The 27,951-nt window shown below is 36.0% G+C and overlaps 1 protein-coding gene across 2 annotated transcripts; it reads right to left on the bottom strand.

Moving 5' to 3' along the window:
- Positions 1-58: 58 nt before the first annotated feature.
- Positions 59-27,218, bottom strand: pik3cd (phosphatidylinositol-4,5-bisphosphate 3-kinase, catalytic subunit delta). 2 transcript variants are annotated; one of them, XM_084427430.1, is made up of 23 exons: positions 26,934-27,218; positions 25,581-25,743; positions 24,522-24,750; positions 23,625-23,851; positions 21,736-21,915; positions 18,573-18,728; positions 17,312-17,401; positions 15,711-15,929; positions 14,009-14,105; positions 13,673-13,803; positions 13,495-13,545; positions 13,106-13,273; positions 12,493-12,614; positions 10,261-10,404; positions 10,072-10,171; positions 9,394-9,572; positions 7,158-7,258; positions 6,948-7,026; positions 6,553-6,720; positions 4,679-4,802; positions 3,771-3,916; positions 3,211-3,343; positions 59-1,158 (listed from the first exon to the last, which is right to left on the bottom strand). In XM_084427430.1, exons 2-23 carry the CDS (start codon positions 25,719-25,721, stop codon positions 1,024-1,026), a joined length of 3,120 nt encoding a protein of 1,039 aa, XP_084283556.1. In that variant the 5' UTR covers positions 25,722-25,743; positions 26,934-27,218; the 3' UTR covers positions 59-1,023. The 2 variants fall into 2 exon arrangements, with proteins under 2 accessions (XP_084283556.1, XP_084283557.1); XM_084427431.1 differs by having other exon boundaries at positions 25,581-25,740.
- Positions 27,219-27,951: the final 733 nt, after the last annotated feature.

Raw genomic sequence — 27,951 nt, 5'->3', positions numbered from 1 at the left:
AGAGAAAACACAAGCTTGACTGACTCTCTATTCAAAATAGGCACGCAATTACCAGGCGTAATTTTCTATAGAGCAACAATATTCCACTTTTGCCCTGATTTATAGTACAGTAGTACAATGCATACATTTCACTGAACAAAAAGCACACTCTTTGGACACGTCTTTAAGATGGCTTGTGTCTCATCCCAAAGGCACAGAATACCCCACAAATACAAAATATTTAAGGCTCATTTCTACACTGACATACAAAATGTCTTCTCATGTACACCACTATACAAAGGCTTTCCTCATGAACAATTTCCCTATTATACAAATAATTCAAATGAAAAAATACTGTTTTAAGGAATGTAAATATACAAATGATACACAAAAAGAATATGTACAACCAAACACGTTCATGTAAACAGAGAAACGAAAATCCTGAAACGAAAATGTAAACGATATGAAAACACTAAGTGCTTTCTTCTTCTGAACAACTCGCTTATTTTAAGCTGTACAGTAAGAAATTATAAATACATTAATCTCGCTTGCTCTTTGTGCAGGTAACACAAGTGTGACAGAAACAAACCAGAGATGCAAGGTAAATTAGTGGCACGCCAATAGTTTGTTAAATTAGTAGCTTCAATTCCCAGTGCATTGTGTTGCAAATACCACGTGTATCTGAAATTAATCTCATTTCAAGCAGTTGGTCTCAATAAAACAGATGTATAGCATCATTTACTATTACGTCACAGATGTAAACATTCGCTAAACAGCTGCTGATGTATGTACTTCCCTGCAAAAGAAAAACGCAGGACCTTTTTTTTGTTTTTTGTTTTACTCAATTTCTGTATTTTGAACAGAATCTGGTCATATATCGGTCATAACTCAACTGCATTTTGCTTTTGCACGGCAGTATAATGCAATAAATGCCAGACAGCAGTGCAACATATATTATGTTCAAAGCTGCATTGGTTTAAATCAAAACTCAGCATCAAGAGGGGTTCGGTCGATCTCCCGTAGCGGTTTGCGATCGAGCGCTGTTTATCTGTTATCTTTGGCAAAAGTGTGCATCATCCAGTTCACCTTGGTCTTCCAGCTCTCTCTCAGAGCTTCATTAAATTTCACTTTAAAGTTCTTCAGTGCTTCCTCCTCAGATTTCCCCAGTGCCAAAGAGTCCTGTAAGAACAAAGATACAATGAAGGTGGAATTTCACCAGTGCTGAACATATTCTGAATCTGCCTGGTTATATTCATCATTCCTCATGTATAAAACTTTCCGTAGATTTCATCCTAAAGTTAGATTTTGCATACGCACAAAAGTTTTCAGATTTATAAAACCATGTGTATGGCAGAACCTTTATAAAACCCAGTCAGCAGAAGATCAACCCTGTCTCCTCCTCAAAATAGCCATATAGGGAGCTTACAACACCTATTTTTTCTATGCGTAACATAATTAGCATATTATTTCCATGCATATTCCCATCCAAGTGATACCATGTTTAACGGTACAAGACATTAGGGAAAAATGAGATATGGATGTGCCGTCACATTACATTGCTAAAATCATTCAGTTGCCTATCCTTGCCTTGTTTTAGAAAAAACTATCAAAATCATATAAAATACATTTCAGAGAAAGTTTTCAGGGACGAGTTAATCTCACTGGCCAAATAGTATTTTTAATTGCTTTAAGCACATCAGATTTATGCAATTTTGCCTATAAGGTAAACATATATTTTAGGATGTTTATGTATTTTTAAAGGAAACAATGTAAATTATTGTCTGACACAGCATAAAAAAAATTTCTTCAAATTCGAACTTTTGAATACAATGGGACTTTTTTTATATTATTGGGAAGACCATGAAAATGGTTATCATTAGGCTACTGTCTGTCTGTGCACGACACCAACAGCAGAGGTTGTACATGTGTCCTGTGTCATCGAACTTATTCAAACCGGCCAATGGGCCATTCCATCACCGAGTGAGTCCTTCGGTGTCGGTCATTATACCGTCTATGTTGCTAAGCCATCAGCTTATACGGAGTCAAGTACGCATCATTGATCATTATTAGTGTGAAAATATTTTCTCAGAACATTAGTTCTGCTATTTAGAACAATTTATTCAATTATCATGCGTCAAGCAATCCTCGCTAAGTTAAAACATTAATCATGCCACAGGAATTTTTTTTTCAAAAGCAGCGCATCCACTACAAATAAGTCTATTTAAATTAATATAAAAAATGTTGTAACTTCTGGATAATGATTTTAAAAAATTTCAGTGCTTGACTCCATTAATGAGAGTGGCATATGTGTAGGCTATATCAGATTTGTCTTTATTCCGCTCACTCCAGTAAAAGAGTGCATGCGCGTCCATTCGGTGAGTACATATACGCCTAGTTTATCTTTTATAAATCCCGATATGTGCATGGAAAATTGCATACACATTTCTAGGCTCATTTTGTGCATACATTTTGTTTATACATCAGGCCCTAGAACTTCTGTCGTCAGTCTGAAGGTTTGGCTACGCGAGACTAAAAACTTACTGACTTTGCTCACACAGGGTATAACTTCCCCCTCAAAAATGTTTGTGCTTTTATTGTGTGTGTCTTGTTACTACACTTGTGGTGTTCCCGCTCAGACAATTGCTTATAAATCTCTCCTTATGCTATGTAATAACAACCCAATTGCAAAACAAATTGCAATTTATGCAATAGCTAAATATTGGATTCAATCTTTTTATCAACACAGATGATTATTTATTTTTGGCACTGATTGATCTTAGGGTCTCATTGATCTGAGCTTATTTTTAGGTGAACTGGCTTGAGTGAATTTTTTCATAAGCTCTGATCAATGAGGCCTATGATCAATCAGTTGCAAAATTAAGTATAAAACCTGTCCTAATTAAAAGAAAACAAGTTGTAGCAAATCAGCAATAGTATACGCTCATAATGGAGGAGGAGCGATGATGAACCAGCTGATGATGTGCAGCATAGCATGTTCATTATTTTGGGGGCAAAGCAAAAAAAAAAAAAAAAGGGTGTGTTTGTTTGGGTGTCGATAATAAATTTGTTTCAGTCTTATTCTAATAACAAATCTGATATATAAAATTGTCCCCTAGTTGTCCTCCCTTTAGATTTGATATTTCATGCTTGTAAAGCACAAGAGAAACGGCAAAATATCAGCAATCTCACGAGTAATAAATAATAAACCGTCTGTCCTGAGGTAATTCTTACCTTTAGATACTGGATGTCTTTGGAAGAACTGAGTTCAGGAAGTCCTGCAGCTTTCATCAAGGTAAAAAGATTCACAAAAAGAGTCCCATTTCGGCAAAGAATCTTATAGGCTTGTTCGCAGCACTCACGAAACCTGGCAAAGAGAAGCACACATGAACACTTTTCTTTTTCAGTTCTGAATTTTACATATTCTCTTTTCCAACAAACCCTTCTATTTATTATCATCAGGTTACATATATATGTAATCTGCCTCAAGGTTATAAGCAGCTAACAATATAAGCAATTTTCTGTTAAAAAAAACAAAAAGGGGGGGGGGGGGAGCTGTCTGAAAGCTTATTTTTGTGTCAAGGTTTTACACCGTGTTGAACATTTGATAAATACTATACTAATATACTATACTATACTATACTATGCTATACTATACTATACAAGTTTAGAATGGAAGAAACACTAAATGAAACTCAGAATAAGCAAACTAGCTTTGTGGAATACATTTTGAGAATTAAGACATTATTATTTATATATTATTTTTGAGTTGTTTATAAAACATATGCACTGACCGTTCAAATTTCTCGCTGTTGTTGGTCCGTCCCTCCTGAATTACATGGACAAAGTCATATGTCAGAATGAAAGGCACACGTTCCCTGTTGATCCCGAATTTGCTCTTGAAGTTCCCCAAAAAGTGCCCAAAATCTATGTGGAATAACTGCAAACAATACAGAGAAAATATCATTCATAACTTACAAAATGATTTATTCAAAACGAAAAGACTATTATAAAATTGCAGCAACCCTTGATTACGTGAAATAGAATGAAAAGTGCAACCCATGTTAAGGCACTCATATGGATGGCTGGTGCCATCTTGTGATATAATTTATGATTACACAGCACTCGTGAGTAGGGATGGGTGATACCACTTTCGTTACGATACCCATACTTTCAAGGCCAGTATCGCCGATACCGATACCTCTAAACTGAACTTTAAAATGTAAACATTTCTTAAATTATTGAATTACTAAGAGTAAAATGAGTAATGATACCCACTTAACATTATAGTTGAAAGGCATTTTAACATTTAATATGCCTTTATTGGAATTTATTAGATTATATTTTTGTTTACACATGGTTAAAATGTTTACTTGTAGTGGTAACCATGGAAATCTACAAAATATTATAGGCCTAGTTGAACTATGGTCACTATAGTAATGGTTCATTTTCGTAAGGGACTGCCAGTGACAGGCTGTTGGACCCATAAAATGCGACCTTTTTATTCGGAGTCGGACAGTGTATGATTTATGCGTGTTTTCAGATGAGCAGGAAAATAGTTCTACTACACAATTATTCACTAAGGTCCAATTTAATGCATATTGTACACATTAAATTAAAAAAATTAAACAATATCTTGTTTAAACAATAAAATAATTTTTTACAATAAAATTAACTTTATATCGATACGCCCATCTCTTACCTGACCCGTTTCCCTGATCATGATATTGTCACTGTGACGGTCCCCAATTCCCAGAACATATGTGGCTACACAGTAGCCTGCGCAGGAGAGGGTGAATTCCTCAATGGCTTGATCCAGTTTATCCCTGAAAAAAATACAGATAATAATATTTTAATTCATAACCCATTCTCATTCCTGCTTCCTTCCTGTTTGGTAACCAATTAACACACACACATTGGGTTTGTTTTCCATAGATATTATTTATATACTGTACAAACTATATTCTATCCCATAACCCCCTACCCCTAAACATACATGCATGCAAACATACATAATTAAAAACTTCAATATCAAAGCAACTCCTATGCAACTCACTATCAACTAACATAAATGTATGTAAAATAAATGTAATAATTTATAAAAATGCATTATAAAAATAAATGTATTTGTTGTATGTATATCTATCTATCTATCTATCTATCTATCTATCTATCTATCTATCTATCTATCTATCTATCTATCCTCACACACACACACACACTCACAGAAGTCTTTAGCACGGTGTTAAACATTTTCAGCCTTGTTTCTGTCAGATAAATTTCTGTCACTTTATGACTCAATCAAGACATTCAACGTTAATATGCTGGGTGAATATGTAACGTGTCTTCCTGTTGAGCCATTTTTCCACATCAGCTCAGATTCCATAAGACATACTAGTAAGACTTTCATGACCTTCTCATATCAGTAAAAAGTCACGCAACGGCCTTTGATAACCATTACTTTGATAAAAGTAAATAAAGTTCCTCGTCAAGCTATCAAAAACTCACATCTTGTGCATTACTATGCAAGTAACACAATGACCTGTGGTTTTACTGTAGTCATGAAATTATAAGAAAATCATGCAATAAATTTAAATAAAAAATGTGCAAGAAAAAAAGAAAAAAACATTTACAGGGTGTCTAGGGTTACATTTGTACCCTAGACATAGATACAGTAAATAGTTCAAGCTCATCAAATAATGCATTTTATTCCTTATGTCTCGCTTCGTTTCTTAAAAACAAAAATGTCCCATACTCTGATGTAAATAATTATTTATATACTTACTGTACATTTACAGTAAGAGGACAACCAGCAAACAGAACTGGATATGTCCACAGGGCATATATCTGTTTCTATAGTCTATCGCACTCTAGTTTCAGGAGTTCAAAAGGTCATGTATAAACAGGATACTTCAGAAAAAAAAATCATGCATGCATCATAGTGAGTTGCTGTTTTTTTTTTTTTTTGGTTAGCCACTTACCAACAGTAGCTTTGTTAGTTGCCTAAATATTAAAACATCACAGAAATTATGTAAAGTCAGTCATGTCCGCAAGTACACTGTATAAATAAGTGCTGATGCCAAAGGTTAGTTTGACCCCAAAAAGACCCCCAACACTCAGACTTCTCTAAACCAGAGCATTCCAGAAAATGTCATTTTTTTCCACATTCTTACAAGATATACAACTTGCAAAATGAGACTGTTACACAATGCAACAAGCTTTGTGGTTTTATCTTAGTGCTTAGCTTGTATTCTTAGCTGTTATTATCACAAAACAATATGCACATCAAGCCACTTTGGTGGAAAACACCTGCAGTAGAAACAGAATGCACAGTAAATTTACTCCAATGCGGCACCTTCTGCAACCAAACTGCATTTGATGTTCATAGAAACCAAAAGGTCAAATGAGCCAAGAGAGGTTTAACCTTCTAAGTGAGGTTTGAGAATAGAAAACGGCATGCACGGCTCCTGCGAATTCCACAAATTATGCAAAACTGGTCACTACGATACGCATAGTTGCAGCGATCACACCACGCGGGCTGTGGGACGGTGTAAGGTTAGAGGGTTTGCTGCTCACCCTGGGTTCTTCGATTTGAGCCAGTTGAGAAGAGCGTCTTTATTGAAGGCAGCAGTGGCTGCACTGTTGCTGTTGTTTCTCTGGATGTTTGCAATAGTGTCCGAGTTTTTCACCACCTCGATGAGACCCGTTTTATTCCCGGTTGACAGGCATCCGTAAGGCAGCATTCTGAGACCCAATAAATGAACATTAATGGAAAGTATTTATTGTAATGCAGTGTAGTGCCTAAAAGGTGTCAAAGTCTAAAAATGATATATACATACATATCTATATATAATATTTTAAATATTTTATTTAGAAATAAATATTTTGCAAGTGCTTATACATTGTATAACACTCAATTTTATGCAAATTTATCAGCTTGACGAAGTTAAAACAAAGTTAACTAAACAAACCTGAGGTCAAGACCTTCTGTTTTCCATAGAACATCCATCAGCTGAATCATCTGAAGGGTTAGCATATCCTGCCTCAGATCTAAAAAACAGAGGGTCAAAGTGTTTTTCAATCACTAATTTACAAAAACAAAAACGAGAAGAATTTTTTTAAATGATGTATGTGCTTTGAAAGCAAGCATAAAATTAGGCAGCACGGCTCTATATCCATACCGTCTCCATTCTTGAAGATAATGCCCACAGTTTCATATTTGTCCTTGTACATCAGCCAAAGCGGTTTCATCTTTGAGTCCATGAATTTACACTTGTCAGCGCTGAAACAAAAAAAAGATTAGCATCAAGAAACAGCACACATTCACACATGGTTGCAAAATAGGCTCTTCGCTTTCTGGTAACTGTTTGTACGTGACTTGTATGCAACGGTTACGCATATGATCATTTAGTTGCATAACTGAATTAAAATGATTGAAATGATCAGTAATATTACATCATGTCGCAGATTCAGTTACAGCTTAGAAACCTGAAACAAACTATAAAATCTTAAAAATGCATGCGAGATTACCTGGAAAGAGCGTTATCATTAAATCTACGCAGCTAAATCACATGCCATCTGTGGCATGTTAAAGTGATAGTTCACTGTAATCTGTCATCGTTTACTCACCCTAATTGTTCTAAACTTGTATAAGTTTCTTTCTTCTGCTGAACACAAAAGGAAATATTTTAAAGAATGTTGGTAACCAAACAGTTGCTGGTTGCCATTGTCTTTGAAAACGGGGATCAGAAACTAGTCTTCTTCAAAATATCTTCTATTGTGTACAACAGAAACTCTCAGGTTTAGAACAATATGAGTGTGAGTAAATGATGACAGAATTTTGTTTTTGGGTGAACTATCCCTTTAACCAGAGAACTATAATTTATTTACAAGACCTGACACAACAACCTCTAAAAATATCTTAAGACAACCCAGTAACAATAATATGTTGATAATAATATGATGATAATCAATTTAACCCTTGTGCATTCTTAAGGACATTTTTGTCCTTTTCAGTTTTGTTTTTTTGATCACTTTGCCTGTGTTAATGCTAACTGCATAAAATTTGGCACGGGTGTGTATTTTTATTGGAATTTTACTATTTCATCACCATTTCCTTTAAAAAATCTATTTTGCACTAGTTACACAAAATACTTCCTCTCAGGACCTTTTGGACAAAAATGGCCCCATTGAAACCCATTAAAACTGCATTTTTTAATCCCTGTACCATTTAACTATAAAATGATGCAATCTTTTTAAAGAGGCTTTCATTCTGTTGGCAAGGCTTCAAAATTGACATTTTTTAAAAAAATTATCAGATGGTGCCATTTTGCCTATAAAGCAAATACTCGCTTTATTCCTGTTTTCTGCTTCGGCATATTATAGAGCCAATTGGATAAATTATGGAACGATAACAGGTGTCTATTTTTATTGTAATTTTACTATTTCACCCCCATTTCATTTGAAAAAAAAAAAATGTTGCACTAGTTACACAAAATACTTATTTATATTTTATATAAAATATTGATTATAATGTTCATAAATATTTTTCATAAACTTAAACTTCTGTAAAAAAAAATTTTTTGCACTTTTTTCACTTCAACAACAATCTGCCAAGGGTCTTCTTTAAAATGAGACCAAACTTAAGTATTTGCTCCCAAGCATAACATTTTTATGAGAGTTTTTTTGACTTGGACATTTTTGTCCCTTTTGGACCTATGAGTAAGTTGTTTTTTTGTTAATGTTAACTGCATGAATTTTGAGCTATTATAGAGCCAGTTGGATAAATTATGCAATGATAATTGTGTGCGTGTGTTGGTATGGATGTCAGAGTGTGGTTGGTATGTGTGTTATTAAAAAAAAAAGTGTTTGTGTGCATGTGTGTGTTTGTAGTATTGAGAGAGAAAAACTCAACTGCAAATAACAAAGCCAATCACTGTGTGCACCAGTGGAGTTTTGCTGGCATCCAATGGGGAAAGTTTGGTACTTATTTAGATTCATGGCTTTGATTTTCTAGCCGTTTTAGAGTTCAACTTGTTTCATAAAATATATATTTTATATAAAATAATATTCATAAATAATTTTCATAAACTTAAACCTATATAACTTTTTTTGGGATTTACTTATAAAAAAAATTTAACTTCAGCAATAATCTGCCAAGGGTATTCTTTAAAATGATACCAAAGTTAAGTCTGTGCTCCCAAGCTTCAATTCACAGTTTTTTGACATGGACATTTTTGTCCTCTTTGGACCTATGAGTAACTTTTTTTAATTGATGCACAAGGGTTAAAATTTGATTTTATAACTATAGATACCAGTATCATATCATATCATATCATATCTTCATTGCAGTGACTTAGACTATAAATTTTCATTATTAACATGCAACATATTTATGGAGAATAACGTGAATGGTACCAGAGTTCACACAGCATGATGCCTGGGTTGAGAGGGCAAACGACCTCAGAGAGCGCTTCCATGTACGTGTCCTGTTTGATGCACACTTTCATGTCCTCTGTAGTCTGTACCCTGGTCGCTTTCTGACTGCCTGATTTCACAAAGTCATTGAGAGCCTTCATCTTATTCAGAGCCTCGTTCTATAGGAGAAGGAGTAGACAATAAGTATATACTACGCAAATCCATATGAACATCCATGACTGAATTAATGCATCTGTTATTTAACAGAAGTGTGATAATCAATATTTGAGTAGGCATGTAAAAAAAAAAAAAAAACAGCTGCAAACTTTGAGCAGCATAGTGCAGTTCCCCTTCCTTCCAGTGGTTTGGCTATTATTAAACATTCAAATAAGAAATATTCTGCTGCTGCAAAGAAAAACGTATTCCAGCACCCCTTACTATTTTTATACATGTATATTTATGTGCTTGAAAGAACATGAGCTCTTTATTACAAGAAAAGGCACAACACAAAGTGACAATTACCAGAATGAGTAACTGAGAAAACAAGTCAAGTGCTAAGTTTGGGCCCCAAGTGTCAAAAATGGCCCTGAGAATAAAAAGTTTTAGTTTACATCTGGTCACAGCACGTGCGCTAGAGAAATTAATTCGCTTTTCATATCAGGAATTAGTGCAACAAACCTGCTTCATCAAGATCTTAATGTGATAGATGCACCCGCGACAGTATGCCTCCAGAATAAGTCCAAATCTCAAGCTGACTGAGGGCACATGCATTTCTGACCTTTAGAGGAAGCAAAAACAAAGCCTAAATTACACAGAAAGGAATGGGGGCGCATTGCTGTAGAGCACTATAAGAAGGTGGATTTATACCTGAGGTGCCAAAACAAGAAGTGACCTATTCTCTTGTTGGCCAGGGCTCTCTCCAGCAAGAAACGGGTCAAGTCGCAATCCAGGTAGGATTCATACTTCAGAACCTGAACCAGTTGCAAGAGGTACTGAAAGAGTTCATCATCACTGTTGAGAAAAAAAACACACATGAGATGTAATTACATTTTATTTGAAATTTAAGCCATTTTTAACAATCTGAAAATAAATCACTTTAACTCCTAACTATCAAATTAAGACACGGCTCAATTCACAAGACAACAGTAAATAAACTCTGAAAAAAAGAAACACCCCTTTTTCAGGATACTGTATTTTAAAGATACTTTTGTCAAATCCAAGTAAGCTTTACAGATCTATATTGGAAAGGGTTTAAAGGGATAGTTCACCCAAAAATGAAAATTCTGTCATCATTTACTGACCCTCAAGTTGTTCCAAACCTGTATGAATTTCTTTCCTCAGTTAAACACAAAAGAAGATATTTTGAATAAGATTGGTAACTAAACAGTTTCTGGTCCCTATTGACTTCCATAGTAGAAAAAATAAATAAAAATACTATGGAAGTCAGTGGGGTCCATCAACTGCTTGGTTTCCTGACATTCATCAGAATATCTTCTTTTGTGTTCAACAGAAGAAAGAAATTCATACAGGTTTGGAACAACTTGAGGGTGAGTAAATGATGACAGAATTTTCATTTTTGGGTAAACTATCCCTTTAAAGAATGATTTTCATGCTTGTTCAATGAACCATAAACAGTTTTTGCACATGCACCTGTGGAACAGTCCTTTAGACACTAACAGTTTACAGGTCGAATTAATGTCACAGTTCCAATGACTTAGGACACTAAAGAGACCCTTATTCTGATTCTGAAAACCAGCAGAATACAGATGCCTGAGTGAACATGCTATAGTCCTGCTGTAGGGAGACATGAGGACTGCAGAGGTGAAGAGGGCAATAAATGGCAATGTCACCTAAAGACAATGGAGACAGGATCACCCTTGCAGTGCCAAACCACGGCTGTGTCTGAAATCGCATACTCATACCCATGTTACGTGACCTACAGCGTCAGTTACGTTGCTTCACTGTTATTCACAAATCCTCACCCGTGGCCTCATGGGATAGTAAAATGTCCATCATATGCACACTTCAGTAGTAGGTCATCTGGGTACTTTTTGCCTACTCTTTTATGAGTACTTTGAATTCTGACATACTTCTTTTGTGACATACTGTTTTTCGCCTTCGGATGCAGCCCACATGTCCCCTCAGAACTTGCCATGGTGGAAGAGTGGAATAACATCTCACAGCAAGAACTGGCAGGTCTGGTGCAGTCCATGAGGATGAGATGCACTGTAGTACTTAAAGCAGTTGGTGGACACACCACATACTGACTGCTACTTTTGATATTGGCCCCCGCTCTGTTCAGGGACTCATTATTCATTTTCTGTTGGTTAAATGTCTGAAATTTGTTCAGTTTATGTCTCATCTTTTTTTGTGTTCATACATATAATTACATGTTAAGAAATTTGCTGGAAAAAATCTGTTGAAAGTGAGAGGACGTTTTTTTTATGGCTTAGTATATTACTAATAAAATTAATTATTAAAATTATCAACACAATGTTGCAATATTTACACCTGCAAGATAGGCTTGGCAGCGATAGTCGGTGATAACGTTGCTACACTGTTCAGCCGCACAACGATTACATCACTTGCCCACGCGGCACCGCCCCCCCCCCACCCTCGTTTAGATTTTTTATAGTATATAAATAAATTAGCTGTTAGAGAACAGACACTGCAATTAAAAACTTAACGTGTCTGCTCAATTCAGCATGAGCCGAACGAGAGTCGCAGCAGAGATCAGCAGCAGGAGTAAGATTTCATTTATCATGTGACGAGAGTGAGGCCAGCTGACTGACAAGACAATGGCGGAAGATTTGGTTTCAAGGTGAAATGTAAAAGCACCTATTTGGCAATATTGTGGATTTCAACCCAATGCTAATAGATAATGCAAACATAATCCTTAAGAATAATAAACCCAACATTCAAGAAATTGTTGCACTGGAATTCAAAAACTCCAAACTCCAAACCCCAACCGCGTGATACCGGCATAACCGGTGTTGTCACATGTAGATTAACCAGAATTAGATAGCATGTATGCAAATACTCTCTTTTTTTTTAAAGCTCTCAAGAGAAGGTGATGATTAGAGAGGCAGTGCCACTCACCGTAAGTTCTTGAGGCAGCGGATAGTGAAGGAGCGGACATGAGGGTCAGGGAAACTGTAGTCTAGAAGTTCTAGAGCATGTAGAGCGGGCAATTCTTGCCATTTCCGTAACAAACCAACCATCTGGAGAAAAAAAAAAAAAATGCAGAGTGAGTGTACAACAGCCTCTCAATCCATAAAGTTTGAGAAAAACAAGCATTTTGGGTGGTGGTAAAGAATTAGCATTAATAGAATTAGAATTAGAATAATCCTGAGGCAGCAAATCGAAAGAATTTCACAAAAAAAAAAAGAAGAATTTAAGATTTGTTTTTAATGTAATGTAATTTAATTTGGAAGTACTTTTCCTTTTTTATTTTCAAAAATGAACTTTTTAACAATGATGACATGAAATAAAAGGATAAATTCAGTTTTTATTGTGCTTTATAAATAAATGATTGATTATTCAATATTTTTCTTTATTTATATTATTAATTATTTTGTTTTGTTTTTTTTGGAAACCTGTATGAGAAAATGACTAAAATAAATTCATATAAAAACGTACATATGGCACCTTTTATATGATTTTTTACTGCCTGAAAATAATCATATCCCGAGGAACCAGTGGTTCATCTTACCTGAGCCACGTCCTCGTGTTTGTTCCACTTAGTGATGAGGAGGAGTTTGGAGAGGCTCTCAGGGTATCGCTGCCTCACTTCCCCTCGTAACTTCCACAGAAGCTCCTTCTCATCCTCAAAGAACTCTGTGTAGTTTTTATTGTCTACAATCTCTCTCAGTTTCAGGTGCTGAAAGAAATGTCAATTTCGTTGGAGATTAAAGACTACTAAAGTAGTTTTAGCATCTCTAGCGCTATGAATAAATGATTGGAAAAAGTTAAATGCTTCAGCAAACCACAACTCCTCTTAACAGTGTTGTAGACATACAGGCCCTAATGTAGTAACCATTTCCCTTTCATGATAGATCTGCATAATTCGCCTCTAACAAACCAATGAATGCTATTTCTCACCTCTTCTTTTGTAGCAACAACCTTTTCACCATTCAGACCCAGTTCATTCAGCTGAAAATAATAGGAAGGTAATGACTGAGCATTTGTACACTGTTTTCATAAATGTACATATATATCATAAGACATTATGAGAAGAACACAAATATTAAAGAGAACCACAAAAAATAAATAAAATCACCTTTTCGATTGGAGGATAATAAAGGGGGTGTGGTCTGATGTTGGGAAAGCGAATCAGGAGACCAGCCGTGCTGTCAGTGTTTGGATTTTTCTCCACAGTGTCCATAGGATTCAACAAATCACCTTTATCATCTGAAAATAAAAGTGATTGACATGTTTAGACCTACACTGAGGTCCCTAGATCAAAAATAACTCATTCAAAATAAGGGGGCTTGGACACAACTCTCAGCAATACTAGATTATCACTCCTGTGACTCTGTACTGCAGAATCCCTAAAATATCTCAGTGACTGAAGGTCAAACCAAAAAAAGTAGCTGTACTGTTCATTTTAATGTACCTGGGACTGACGGCCATGTGGACAGGGAAAATTCTCCAGTCTTCAACTGGTCCTTGTAGTCAAACACCATCGTGTTAACCCAGGCCAATGGGCAGTCCTGTGGAAAGAGTCATTTGTAGGTATATATTAACCATATTGGCATTGCACTTAACACCACAGTCATTTCATGTGGGAGAGGTGACACTGTCATCTAAACAATGCAGTAAACTAACGTTTCTGTCGTGGGAGGTGAAAATTTAACTGACTAACCAAATATTCCAGTAACAACAGCAGTGATTACCAATATACCAAAAACACAAATCTAATACTTCCTGTGTATGACTGTGAGAGTAGTACAGTTTTTAAGTTCAGTGCTGCTACTTGTGCAGAAGGACATTTCTGCATTTACTGAAGTATTTTTAGAAGGGGTTTGTGAAAGCTTAAGAAACCATGAAATTGTTAAGCCAATATAATGCTATGCAATATATTTGAGAAAATAATAATAATTGAGTCAAATATAAAAGGTAAAAGTAATATGGTTAAATAAATAACAGCTTGCTGCAAATAGCTGCCCAGTTTAACAACATTTAACAAAAAAGAAAAAAAAAGTTTCAATTCCAATTCAATTATCAATGTATCAATTCAATGTTGCCTAAATCTACAGTGACGGTATATATGAATACACGTTTTTAAATCTTAAACATGATTCAGAAGAAATTATTTATAAATAACGTAGATAAGTTTGAACTTTAGCAAATATATTTTAAAATAAGGATTATTATTGAAATCCAACATCTACATGTAAATATTCAGTCAAAATCTAGAAATAATTATAAGGTAAAAAGAATCTAAATATTGAAATCAATATGGCTTAAATCTACATAGTAACAGCAGATATATAAATACACTCTTAAATGTGATTCTGAAGACGTTTTTTATAATAAATTTGTATAAATTAATTTATGATTCATAATAAATTGTAGAATAATTAAAAATAGAATTTCATGAAATACTCCTATCCCATGTACATGTGAATATTTTGTCAAAATCTAGAGACAAATAATTTGTTAATACATACATTTCTAAGCCATAAGATTCATCAGCCAAACATAACACATTTCAAATTCAAGATGGTCAAACATTTGTTTCCGTCAGAACTTGTTCAATGCGAGAATAACAGAAGGAGACTTTTTTTTCTCTTCATGTGTTAAACCCATGTGGACGACTTCTCTAGTTCGCTGAAAGAGAAGTAACACTGAAAGCAGAAGTGGATGCGTTGGCGTTGAGCCACGGCAGCCCACCACCATATACACACAAACACACACACACACACTTTGACACCTGGGAATTTCAACACTGCGCCTGCATTTGACGATGCACGCTATCTTTCAGAGACCAGGCCACGAAGAGAAGGGCTGATGAGTTCTGATTTGACATCAACTAGCTGCTCTGTCCTAACGTTTAACTTGGGTTACTCACATTAAGCATGAAATGGACCACAGCATCCTGTCGTAAGGGTTTAAATAATATTGCATCCTGCTGATTATACTAGCAATGATGTGTATGTGCAATTGACTTGGAAACAACATTCACTGGGAACGTGTTCGGCATCCATGCGTGTCAAACACTCCAAGTATAGCATCTGTTATGTGTCTCATCTCTCGTCAGTCAGCCTGTTGGTTGCTAAGTGACTCGTTTTCTGTTGAAATGAACTGAAACATACCGCTCTTTTGTTTTTCTTCTTGGTAGGGCGCTTCTTGGTCTTCTCGATGACGCCATAGAGGGCAAAGCAGAGGCGGCTCATGCGAGGCAGGTCACTCACGTTGATGTCGAACACTAATTTCTGGTCCCATACAGGATCAGAGCAAACGCTGACCTCATTACTGGTCACCACTTTGCACAGGAGCTCACTGCCGTGGTAGAGCCCAGCCTGAACCACCAGCTGAGAGAAAGATAATGATTGCAGAGCAGGAAATTAGTCTCAAATCTCCTTAAAGAGTACAGTTTTAAGGAAAGGGAACTTCCTTTCAATGTTGTTTTTTTTAATGAAAGAATGTATGAATGAATGTAGTGAGTTATGAGGAAGTAAATGAGTGTCGGGCAAGAAAAGCAAGTTAGGGAGAGCAACTTGTTACACAGCTCAGTTGACATAAGGAATATGTTTTCTCTGGCAGTGGTTTCGTTTGTTTGTTTGTTTGTTTGAAAAAACAAGTTCAAAACCCTCTTAAATTGATCCAAAATGATCATATTTTTAATATAGATGTTGGGTAAACAAATAACCAAAAAAAAAATAATAAAAATCATCACACTGTCAACTACATAGTTAATAATAAATGCTGTCACACACGTCAAGCTGTCACTGATTGTTCGGTTTTATATATTTTTTCTGTTTTATGGATTATTTTGTCCTTTACAACCATTTTATTTAATGGCATTCCCATTGACAGAAATTACATTTGTTTTTGTTTTGTTTTTTATCTAAGAAATATAGGTAGTAAAAGTGACAACCTTTAAACATAACCGCGTTTAAAAGCCACCACAGTTTTCACTTACTACAGCAGGGCACAAATAAAATGTCTGAATGCTTCCTTTAAGACTGAAACAGAGAATATGCCAGAGAACAAAACTTATAAAGGTGCTAAAACAAATCTCGATTCAGAGCTCTTTGGCAAGAGACAAGCAAAAATTGGCAAAAAATAACTACTGAAAAGAAAAAAAAGAGCACAATGAGCGGCAGAGAAATGTTGATACGCATCAATTCTAAAGTCTGAACTTATTCTTACATTGATGAAAGCCAGAATTTCTTTATTAAACAGTTTTCTTTGAAAACAAATTACAGCACATGCTGGTTTTTACATGGAAAAATGCCCTGTCATGCAAATGTATTTAACATTGTACACAACTGCAATAATTGTGCCTCAGGCTAGATTAAAAAAAAAACAAAAAAAAAAACTAACCAGCCTACATGCTTTTCTCATGAATATTTTAAAATAGAAACAACCGTCCAATGTCTGTTGACTTCTCAGACAAGTAAAAAGGAGATGCAAGTGGTGAACATAAGCAACAGTGCTGGCCTTTTCTAAGAATCTAGGCCCAAGAGAGAGAGCCGTAAAGCCAGATAGTCACTCCCCACTTCCTGTTTTGATGTTTCACTTAACCGCTTCTGATGAATTATGGGAAATATGTGGTCAGGGTCACATGACCACAGTGTTCATGATTTCACCCCTCACTACCTGCCACAGTTGAGATGCTAAACAACATAATGCGCATCCCACAAACAATATACAAATGCAGACAAACAAACAAACAAACAAGCAGTTTTACCTTCATGCCTTCATCCGCATTCACTCGGCTACCTTGTAGAAGGATTATATAGAAAGGCTCCTGGATAGACCACAGCGAAGATGTGTTTTGCTGTTGAGAAGATAATATGCACAGTAATTAATTTTAAACACAATTTTTTTTCGTCATTTCTTCGTATTTTTATTGCAAACTAAAAATCTAGTGTGGGAGGAACGTCTGTGTACGCCTTTCAGCATGCTTAACAGTTACAGAGAAAACAAAACCAAAAGAAGGAGGAACTAACATGTGTATGAATCCAATGTTGCGAATGTAAACCTAGCAGTGAATTTGGTTCAGTATCACTCTCTCATCTAATATCGGAATATCATATACATCAGGCAAACCACAGGACAAACGTACTTAGTAGTGTTGAGGAAATTGATTTGAAACTGTAGATAGCAAATTTAAAATTACAAACTGCTAACAAATTGTAGACTATATTGAAGATATTTAAGGGGGCAATATTTTTATAAATACGTAACTTGAATAATACAGGCTACAATTAATTTTTTCAACCAAGGCAAGGCAAGGCAAGGCAACTTCATTTAAAGTCAATTTAAATTAAATCTCCAAATTAACTAATTCACTACAAAGAATCATAGTTCCCAAAACAACAGGACAAAAATTAGCAATGAAGCATTTTGTCACCCTTCACTCTTTATTGTTTGAAAATGTCAACATGCACTCACAAGAAAAATAACTATTTTACGAGGTGGCATTTCAAATATGTATGATGTAACGTGTATGAAAACTTACAAAGTTTTGAAAAAACGTAAACATGAAGGTCCACACCTAAATCTAATCGTCAGTGGGGCGTTAAGTAGATCATATGAAAAGATGAATGCATGAATTCATAACAATTTGCCAAAATCTAAATTTCTTATGAATTGCCATATTAGTGTGAAAATGTTTTAAAAGCAGCTGAGCTATTGTCATGCTGATGAAATATTCAGTTTTGATAAATTTAATTATTTACTTTTTTTTTTTTTTTTTTTTTTTTTACAGAAGCTTATACAACTAGGACAGATAAACATTTATGCTCCATCTCATTAATTCAAAGCACTTCCATGAAGGGGTCACAGATGTTCAAAAATTTACCATGGGTAAATGATTTCAAGCATGTCGCACTGCAAACCGAGTTCACAGAGGTTGAGGTCTACAACACAAGCTAACAAGAAGAAACCTGACAAGTAGTTCCTCTGTTAATAACAGATCGTGTTCCGGTGTAAAAGTGCCATCTCACCCTTTTCAGAGGCAGCGGGGGCGGTTTGGACTGAGCACGGCTTCTGGACACCTGATTATTGAGGCCACCCTGTTCCTCCTGGTACTTGATGATGGCTGAATGATGCACCACAGTCAGATGTGGTGTAAGACCTCCATGCAAACATGTGAAAATATACTGCGTGTGAAAAAAAAAAAAAGAGAGAGAGACCATAAAATATAGAAAAAAATGAGTTCATTTGCTCAAGACGCGCTGTGTTATGGGACAAACAGGTACAAATCATGCCCTAAATCCATCTTCTTCCCATAATTTCTTGTCATCTCTCCACTTTCACAATCAAAATAATGACAAAAACTCCCCAAAACTGAATCAGGTAGAGCAAGCATATAAATAGATAGATGGAAAGGGACTGAAATGGCAGCCGAGGTACAGATGGTTTTATCAGTTCCTGTTTTCCAAAATGTAGACTATAAAGACTGGACCAGATCCAGCACTCCTCGACTAATCATCGTCAGATCCTGCGGCCTGTTCATTTAGGTAGCGTAATGCAGCTTAAATCACATTATCCTCAACGTAGTTGATGTTTTGAAGGCTGGTAGAGATGTATGACTCATCTTTGCAGGTACAAGCAGTTTCTAAATCAACAACTGTTTCAGAGCCGTGAAGTTCTACGATGAATTCAAATCACGGCCTCTTTACATTGCAGCAAAATTAAATAAAACTCGCAAAACAATGAGACAAGATATACATCAGCAGACATCAGTGAGAGCTGGGTTGTATGTGCTCGTCTGGGGTCGGCTGCTACTTACGCAACTTACTTACTAAATATTTTTGAGTTGCACCATTAAACTTAGTTTAAGCGTATAACTAGATATTTATGGAAGCCTCCTATCAGGAGTAACGGTTAGAATTTAATAGCAGACTGACGGAACTGCATCAATAAGCTCTTGTTTTACCCGACAGACTTCAATTCTTTAGTCATTTAGATAACGCTGACATTTACACTGACTTATATTTAAGAGAAAGAACATTATGTGAATAGATAACTTTGTTAACTGCTCTTCAACACGAACCGGTCCGTGTTGAGCATGTCAAATAAAATCAGTCATAATAAATAAATGTAATTTCTTATGTTTTTGTATCAGTATATTGATTGATACTTATTAATTTCAAATACAGTTTCTGAATGTTCTTTACATATAAAAATACCTGGAAGGTGTCTTCCATCACTGTTTTACTGTGTTCTTACTGTTCCTGTGCATTTTATAATAAATTATGTGGGGTTTGCTGTTTTATTTCTTGTTTTAGCTGAGTGGGCGTGGCCTTAAAGAAAGCGCGAACTACATGGGAGTGCTCATTTTAGCTATTTATGGAAATGTATGTTTGTTTTATCCATCCTATTTATAGTATTTATTTATTTATTTTAACTCTTGTTCTTAATCATCTTGTGTATCTATTTGTTAATCATATGGTGAGGCAAGGGTTAATTTTAAGAAAATGGTATGTTCCAATTATCAAGTGGGTCAGCCACCATTAGTGGAAGGGAGGATTGAAGGACGGATCATGGTATTAGAGATTAAATAGAGTATTAGATTAAACTAGGTTATTGAAGCGTTGTCTGAGCGCACCAAAACTCTGTCCTCAGATGCAGAGGAGAGTTTGTATTGTTTTAGTACACAGCAGTTCTAGTTTTTAGACTGTTTTAATTGATAACCTGGTTTTATTTCTCTTAACCATATTTTTTTTCCACATTTTGCACATCCGCTTTAATAAACACCTTTTTGGACTACAAAATCACTTCCGTTTTTACATCATGGTGTGATTCTCCTTAGTGACCACTTGGGTCCCTATCACATACCTATTATGTTATTCATGATTCGTCTTTAAATGGCAACATATTTTTTTCCCATCAGTTACATGAGGCAAAAAAGTTAGAATGAAAAATAAAAATAAATTCAGAGCATTTAAACAGCATCTGTTACCGTATTTGAAGGCTGCTTTTGGATCATTGAGGGTAAGCGCCATATTATGCGACTACGCATTACTTTACAGAGAGCTTACAACCTACTTGCTATGTTCTTCCTTAAAGTCCCCCTGTCATCAAAATCAAGCTTTTAATGTTGTTTATATGTCTGTGGTGTGTTTTATTATGCTTTAAGACATATAAATGACAATATGCTGGTGTTTCTGACGTCACAAACTACCTTGCAACCAATCACGTCAATGTGTGGATCTCTGAGCTCGAGTGATTGACTGGAGGCGGGGCTAATTTGCATCTGCATAGAACCGCGTATACTAAATGAATCAATAATGTAGTTACATTCAAGCTATTTAAAGGCATGAATACATTTTTTTTTTCAAGGAAAAAACTTTTAAATTTGTCAATTTGGTGATCAAAAATGAGTTTTAAGTAGAGCTGCACGATTAATCGTTAAAAGATCGTGATCTCGATTCAACCCCCCACGCAATCTTAATCCTGCATTTCTACGATTCTGCCAATATTATTCAACGAGATAACGCGCTAGGGGTGGAAAGGATCGCACTAGATTCGGTTCTTGCCAATTTACACATTCAAACAATTTTAATCACGGAAGAAGAGCCGAAAACTGGGACTTGCGCGTTATCTGTGCGCACAGCCCCCAGCCACATACACTCGAAGCGCGCGCACACATAGAGAGGGAGGGAGAGGGAGAGGAGAGAGAGAGAGAGAGAGAGAGAGAGAGAGAGAGAGAGAGAGAGAGAGAGAGAGAGAGAGAGAGAGAGAGAGAGAGAGAGAGAGAGAGAGAGAGAGAGAGAGAGAGAGAGAGAGAGAGAGAGAGAGAGAGAGAGAGAGAGAAGATCTTTAAAATAATAAAGCTTTTCAGAATCGTGATCTTTATTCCAAGCAAAAAAATTGTGATTCTCATTTTAACCAGAATCGTGCAGCTCTAGTTTTAAGGGATACAATTATTGACTACAGGGGGACTTAAAGAACAAACTGTGCAACCGAATAAAAAGTACAGAGTTAGTTACAAGCTAGCTAGTAGTTAAAAGGCCTCTAGTGTGGACTTTACATTCCAATTTAAGTAAGAAGTTACGAATGGCAACAACCCTACCCTGAAGTCTGAAAGTGTAGTGCTTTCATACGAATTTTAAAGACAATGTAACTGTGAAGTCGAGAAGATGTTGATTTTCAAAGACTTACTTTAAACTGGCAGAGTGGATATGTTCCATAAATGAACTCCAATCTCCCGTTAACCTGAAGAGTGTAGTCCTCTGGCTTCTCCTGCTTTGCCGATCGAAACACAGTGGACTTCTTTCTCAGGGCGTTCCGTTTCAGAACCATCGGCAGGTCATGTGGATCTTGCTGGAGAACGAAGCTCTCCTACAAATTAAAAATATGAAATGCATTCAATTAGAAGATGTACTCAAGTTCAGCGTTTCTCAGAAAACTCCTTGAAAAGTGATTCAAGCGAGCGTCCGTTCCAGCAATCTGGATTCCAGAAGAAATTTGCCTATTCATTTTCTTTGCATATTCATTCTTCCATTAGAAAAATTCTACAGAATATGCTTAAACTATTGACAATACATTATGACTATAATATTAAAATCTAACAGCCCAACAGTTTTCTTTTTAAACATTGATAATAATAATAGGAAATGTTTATTCTTAATGTTTTATGTTTATTATTAATGATAGCACATCAGTATATTAGAATTTTTTCTGAAGGATCATGTGATACTAAAGTAATGATGCTGAAAATGTAGCTTTGCAACACAGAAATAAAATTACATTTCAAAATCTATTAAAACAGAAAACAGATATTTTAAATCGTAATTTGCAATGCAATGCAATATTACTGTTTTTACTGTATTTTTGATTAAATAAATGCCGCTTTGGTGAGCATAAGAGACCCCAAACTTTTGACCGGTAATGTATCATTTTAAAAATGAATACAATAATGTAGACATTTTTGTATATTAAAGAGATAGTTCACCCAAAAATGAAAATTCTGAAAAATAATTTACTCTCCCACAAGTTGTTCCAAACCTGTATGAGTTTATTTCTTCTGTTGAACACAAAATAAGCAATTTGAAAGAATGTTGGTAATCAAACAAGTTGGCAGTCAATGGGGTCCATCAACTGTCTGCTTACCAACATTCTTCAAAATAGCTTCTTTTGTGTTCAACAGAAGAAAGAAACTCATACAGGTTTGGATCAACATGAGGGTGAGTAAATGATGGCAGAATTTTTATTTTAGGTGAACTATCCCTTTAATATACAAAAAAAACGGAGAATGCAGGACTGCCAAGTTGATTGAGAGTGTGGGGAGACTATATGTTTTGATGGGAGTGGGTGGTCATGGTTGCCATGATCCTCATTTCCATGGTAACAGTGACTTCTCTTGGGTCTGTGAACAGTTTGTGTTATGAAAGCGGTCCTTGGTTCAAAAAAGTTGGAGAAAACATGCTCTAGATATAGTAAAAACGAAGAAAACTCCCTCATAATCATTGGTGCGCATAGGGTGAGGTGTACTCACAATAGTGCGATTAATTACTCATAAAGCAATTGTTTTTCTCTGCAAATGCGATGTCGAAACAGTCTGGCTTTTGATCCAAGCCATGGATTATAAAAACAAGTGTTGCTGGAGTTTTTTTTTTTGCACGCTTCAGTTCAGACTCATTGCAAAGTTAAAGATCATAGGTACATAACATTCACGTTGAGTGGGTGGGGGATTGACAGGCAACACAACACATATAAATACTATCAAAGGCCTCACTCTGGAAAACTGGGTCAGTGAGACCCATGTGTGCCTGTAGAAGCTGCAGTGACATCATCACCGTGTCAAATGTCTCCTGACTGTTACGATTTGCGAAATCAAAGGCAGAAAATATGTCAGTCTAAAATTAGACTTTTGCATGTTTTGCATGTGAGGATTAAATTTTCAATGGCTACATAACATGCTCAATTTTACATCATCAACACAAACAGAAAGAGAATTATACTGAAGAAATGAATTATCCAAAGGTTAAATTGTAGCATAAAACAATTGTATATGAATATAACCCCATGTAAAATATGACTACACTCACCTCACTGCCCTCAAACTTCACATTGACAAGGATCTTTTTAACACTGCGTGATTTCCCAGATTGTGCCACTATAGAGCATGGCTCCAAGTCACATGGGAAGTTGTACTCCATCCACTGATACCATGGCAACATCTGGCGCACCTGAGCACGGTCTTCACAAAACGTCCTCATTTTTGTTCGGAATTCATTCACCTCGTGGTTCTTTTGGGAGTCAAATTCATGATGACCTGTGGAGACAAGGTTTTTAGCTAGTTAGAATAAAGTCAGAAAGCTAAAACTGTGCGGACACCATTTGATTTTGAATACCGAAAGTAATTGCAACAAATAATAAAACTACCATAGAGTGAGACCTCTCTGTGACAAAAAAAAAAAAAAAGGGCTGCAAATCTGCTCTGAAAGTGCTGTAGAAAAAAACAGCAGGGAGGAACCATGCTAAATGCAAAGAATAAACCCCCAAAATCATATAATCATGTGTATTCAGCAAAGCAAAATAAAAGGGCTTAAAACGACTTTTAAAAGAGAGAAGAAAATACTTCCCATATTTTGTTGCCACCGAGTCCAATGAAACTCTGTGGTATTTTTGAGCAAATTCATGTAACACTTGGTAGTAGCTAGTTGAATTAGGCAGAAGGAAACACGACAGACTGTGTGACACATCCTTATTCTTAAAATCATTAACAAAACCACCCATGGTAAGAAAATATAAACAGGGAAATGATCGAAATCAGGAGAGCTTTAGAAAACAGACGTTCCAAATAAGCCTGTCATGCTCATAAGTTTAAAGAAACACAAATTCTTCTTAATTGCTGGACAGCTGCCAAAACCACATCATTCTGCTGCAGTGCTGAGTAAAGTCAAAGATGAGATCAGATGAGGACAACACAGTGTAACACAAACCTTTCCCTATAAGCAGACTGATCTGGGTGGTGATGAGCTTCTCGACTCTGTCTCCCTCCCGGGCCACCAGCCTGAGAATTGGCAAGAACGGCCGGACGTCACACAGGCGACGCTGCTCGTCTTCCAGCTCCTCCCGCTCTGCAGTCATGTTGATGCAGGTAAAGACGTAGGCATCCGGATCACTTAGGGCACTGAACAGAGGCTCGTTCTTGGCATTCTTCCACACCATCTAAGAAACAAATCAAGACTTTAATGTGTTCAATGGGTCTGACTGCAGTCGGTTCATATCATTTTATTGCAGAGCATCTAATAGCAGCATATGCTGTGTATGCCGGTAGGCTTCCTGACCAGCAAGACTTCCTTAGTCAACCAGCTTCACAAGAACAAACATGCATTTTAGGATGGCGAACATCATGCCTATAGTGGTCTACAGCTAAACCAGCAGTAACCAGCACAGAAATAGTTTGTTAAGCAGAGAAGTGTTCAACTTGTCAATAGTGACTTATGTTTTACGAAGCATATTGATTATATTATTGTGTGCAAACTCATTTGTTCCAACTAATACTTTTGTGTTCTTGAAATGTCCTGCAATGTGACATGTTACACTAAAACTAACTAAAAGTATTTAAACAGCATTTTACTTTTTATTTATTTATTAATATGGATTATTTGAACTATTACAGGTGCAGTTTTATGACCTCTTATTAAAGAAGTTGTCTATTCAACATTTACTCACCCTCATGACCGAATCATTCAGATCAATTTGTGAACCGAATCAACTGATTCATTGAAAAGATTCATTCATAAATTGGACATGGCTAGGTCTCTCATGAACTTGCAAGGAGCTTTAGGGCGAATGTTATGATTTTTTTAAATGAATAATCTATTGAAAGACTTGTACGGAGCACATTTGTGATGTATTTTTTGTCCTTTTTTAGCCTGAAATCTTGACGTTAATATAAAAAGTCCATGTTATTTGTCAGCTACCCATGCTCTATTACTTCCATGTCTACAAACTTGCATTTTTAGTGTTTACATTTGGTCAGAAGGTCTCCTCACCTTCTTGACTGCACTAATGGTGTCACTGCATGCTACGGGAAAGTTGAGGTAGATCCCCGTGGGGAGGAGGAACTCCATGTTGACCTGTTGCCGACCCTCCAGCTCCCACACATCCTGCATGCCGTAGACCCCCGGCGGCATGATGCAGGAAACTCATCTACTGCTGAACACAGATAGGCACTTTAACACAGATCAAGTCAGAAAAAACTAAACATGCATGAAATGTTTACTAGCTGTTACAACCCACTGAACCAGTTGCACAGAGGCAGGGAGTGACCTCAAGACGTTTCATTAATATTCAGTGAGAAGAGAGAGAAAGCGTGTAACATATGCTGCATAATAAATAATTATTAAGACACTTTACTTGTAAATTTGTAGCACAAGCCCACAAAAAATATAGTATATAATGTTTAATATCACTTCATCATGGTTAGTAGCAATCCAATGCGAAAGTAAAAGAGCAAATAACTGAATAATTTTAAATAGATAAAATGTAATGGCACAGAATTGTTTCTATGATCAATACAACTTCAATTTCTCAAATTGTTGTAACACTATACCTCAAGAAATAATATTAATATACTGCATTACAAAATATTTAAATATGCAGCATATGAGACTCAAATCTTATTTAGAATATATTATTTTTGAGGCTCATGTTCTACAAGTTTATAATGTCTTAATTAGCATTATATTTATACTTTTTCTCTTCTCACACAACGTATTATATTTTTATACAATATGCTAAATACCACTGTAACGTGGTATGTATGAACCCAATGACCTGCTTAAGGAAAAGAAAACAGTGCATACTACAGTCCTCAATCCAGTCAAAGTAAACAGTAATATTTTGTACATACAGACAGTTCATTTTTTGCATATTAATTTATATGTGCAAAAATAAAAAATCAACTTAGAGCAGATTTCAAATGCATGTAATCATAAACAGAGGCATGATGTTCCTCACATGAGATTTTATATTAATCAATATGTAATATCATATATGCTGTGCATGTGTCTTTAGCACACACTGCAGCTCTGTGATGAATTGTCAAGACTGTCTAGGATTACAAAGCCGGCTGGAGGGCCAATATCCGAGAACGTGGCGCACATCATCTCATATTTACAAAGCAATTTCACAAATTGTATAGATCTTCTATTTTGCACTATGAGTCTGTCGATAATATACGCTGTATATAAAGTCGTAGCGACAATTAAATCACATTATTTACGATTCGTTTTAAAATGGCAGGTGTCAACACATCTTTGCGTAAGCCACCACGAATAAGCCTCGTTTCAAACTCTCGTCTCGTGATCGGAAACATGAGACAAAATATGACAGCGCGAACTTACCTTTAAGCGTCACCGGTGGTTCATTTCTCCATCTTCAGAATCAGCGATGCTCCTTTACTTTGACATTGAAAACTGATATCTTCCCGGGGCGTGAATTTCGGTCGAGACGCCAGTATTTGAATGGCGCGAAATGACAGCAGAAGTGTTGATAATTCTTTAGTGATTGGAGGTGGTAAAGTGGCCGTCTGCTCTGCGTGTTCCTAACTCGTAGGGATCATCGACATAGTTGTGTAGTGTCTCTCTCTCTCTTCCTCTTTCTCGCGCTCTCTTGCTCCCTCCCTCTCTATCTCTTTCGTTCTCTCCCTTGTTGTTATGCACGGCATAATACTGATGATAAGTAATGTCTGCGTGTCATACAAATCCTTCATTCCGAGAGAAATGGACCAAATGTGTTGGGAGAAAACACAATATAATATAACATAACATAATTTTTTTTTAATTATTTACGACTTAAATTAGCATTTTCTTCATTAAATTTAAAAAAAGTATGATTTTGAATGAACTTTCATGCATAGCTGCTACATAATAAATGTTTTCACTTTTCACAACATATTGAAACAATCATAACGGTCCCTAACTGTTTCTCAGAACATCAGTGTGGCTTCCTCATCTTCTGAGGTCTATTTCCATTTTTTACAGTCTATGGTTTCCACGCGCGACACGCTGCATTCGTTTGAAAACCGTCTCTTGCTTTCGTTTGAAAACCGACATTTATAATTACATTTATACATGAGATATTCAGATGTTCAATACTGAAACCCAGTCCAAAATTGTAGTATATCACGTGCAGTCCTCCAATAGAATCTTTTGAACCTGTTCACCAAAAAGACTAATTCGTTTAGTAAACTTTTCTGCAATCCAATTTACGCCAGTAGGTGGGGGGAGTGAACAACTGTTATGAGTGAATCATTGAATCATTCACTCAACCGAGTCGTTCACGTTGCAATTCATACGTCCGAACTCTGGTTCAGGGCCGAGTCTTGTTTAGAGACTGAATGGGGCGTTTTCATTTAGTAGT

Source organism: Rutilus rutilus (assembly GCF_951802725.1).
Source record: "Rutilus rutilus genome assembly, chromosome: 13".
Classification (NCBI taxonomy): domain Eukaryota; kingdom Metazoa; phylum Chordata; class Actinopteri; order Cypriniformes; family Leuciscidae; genus Rutilus; species Rutilus rutilus.
The sequence above is the reverse complement of the archived record's forward strand: the minus strand, read 5'-3'. Positions and strand labels throughout refer to the sequence as shown.

What these genes read in the sequence shown, in the direction of transcription:
- pik3cd (XM_084427430.1), bottom strand. Translation starts at nt 25,721, where the DNA reads ATGCCGCCGGGGGTCTACGGCATGCAGGATGTGTGGGAGCTGGAGGGT. An exon ending in CACATGGCCGTCAGTCCCAG is followed by an intron (nt 13,804 to 14,008) that starts GTACATTAAAAT and finishes TTTTATTTTCAG; the next exon opens with ATGATAAAGGTGATTTGTTG. An exon ending in ATTATCCTCCAATCGAAAAG is followed by an intron (nt 13,546 to 13,672) that starts GTGATTTTATTT and finishes TATTATTTTCAG; the next exon opens with CTGAATGAACTGGGTCTGAA.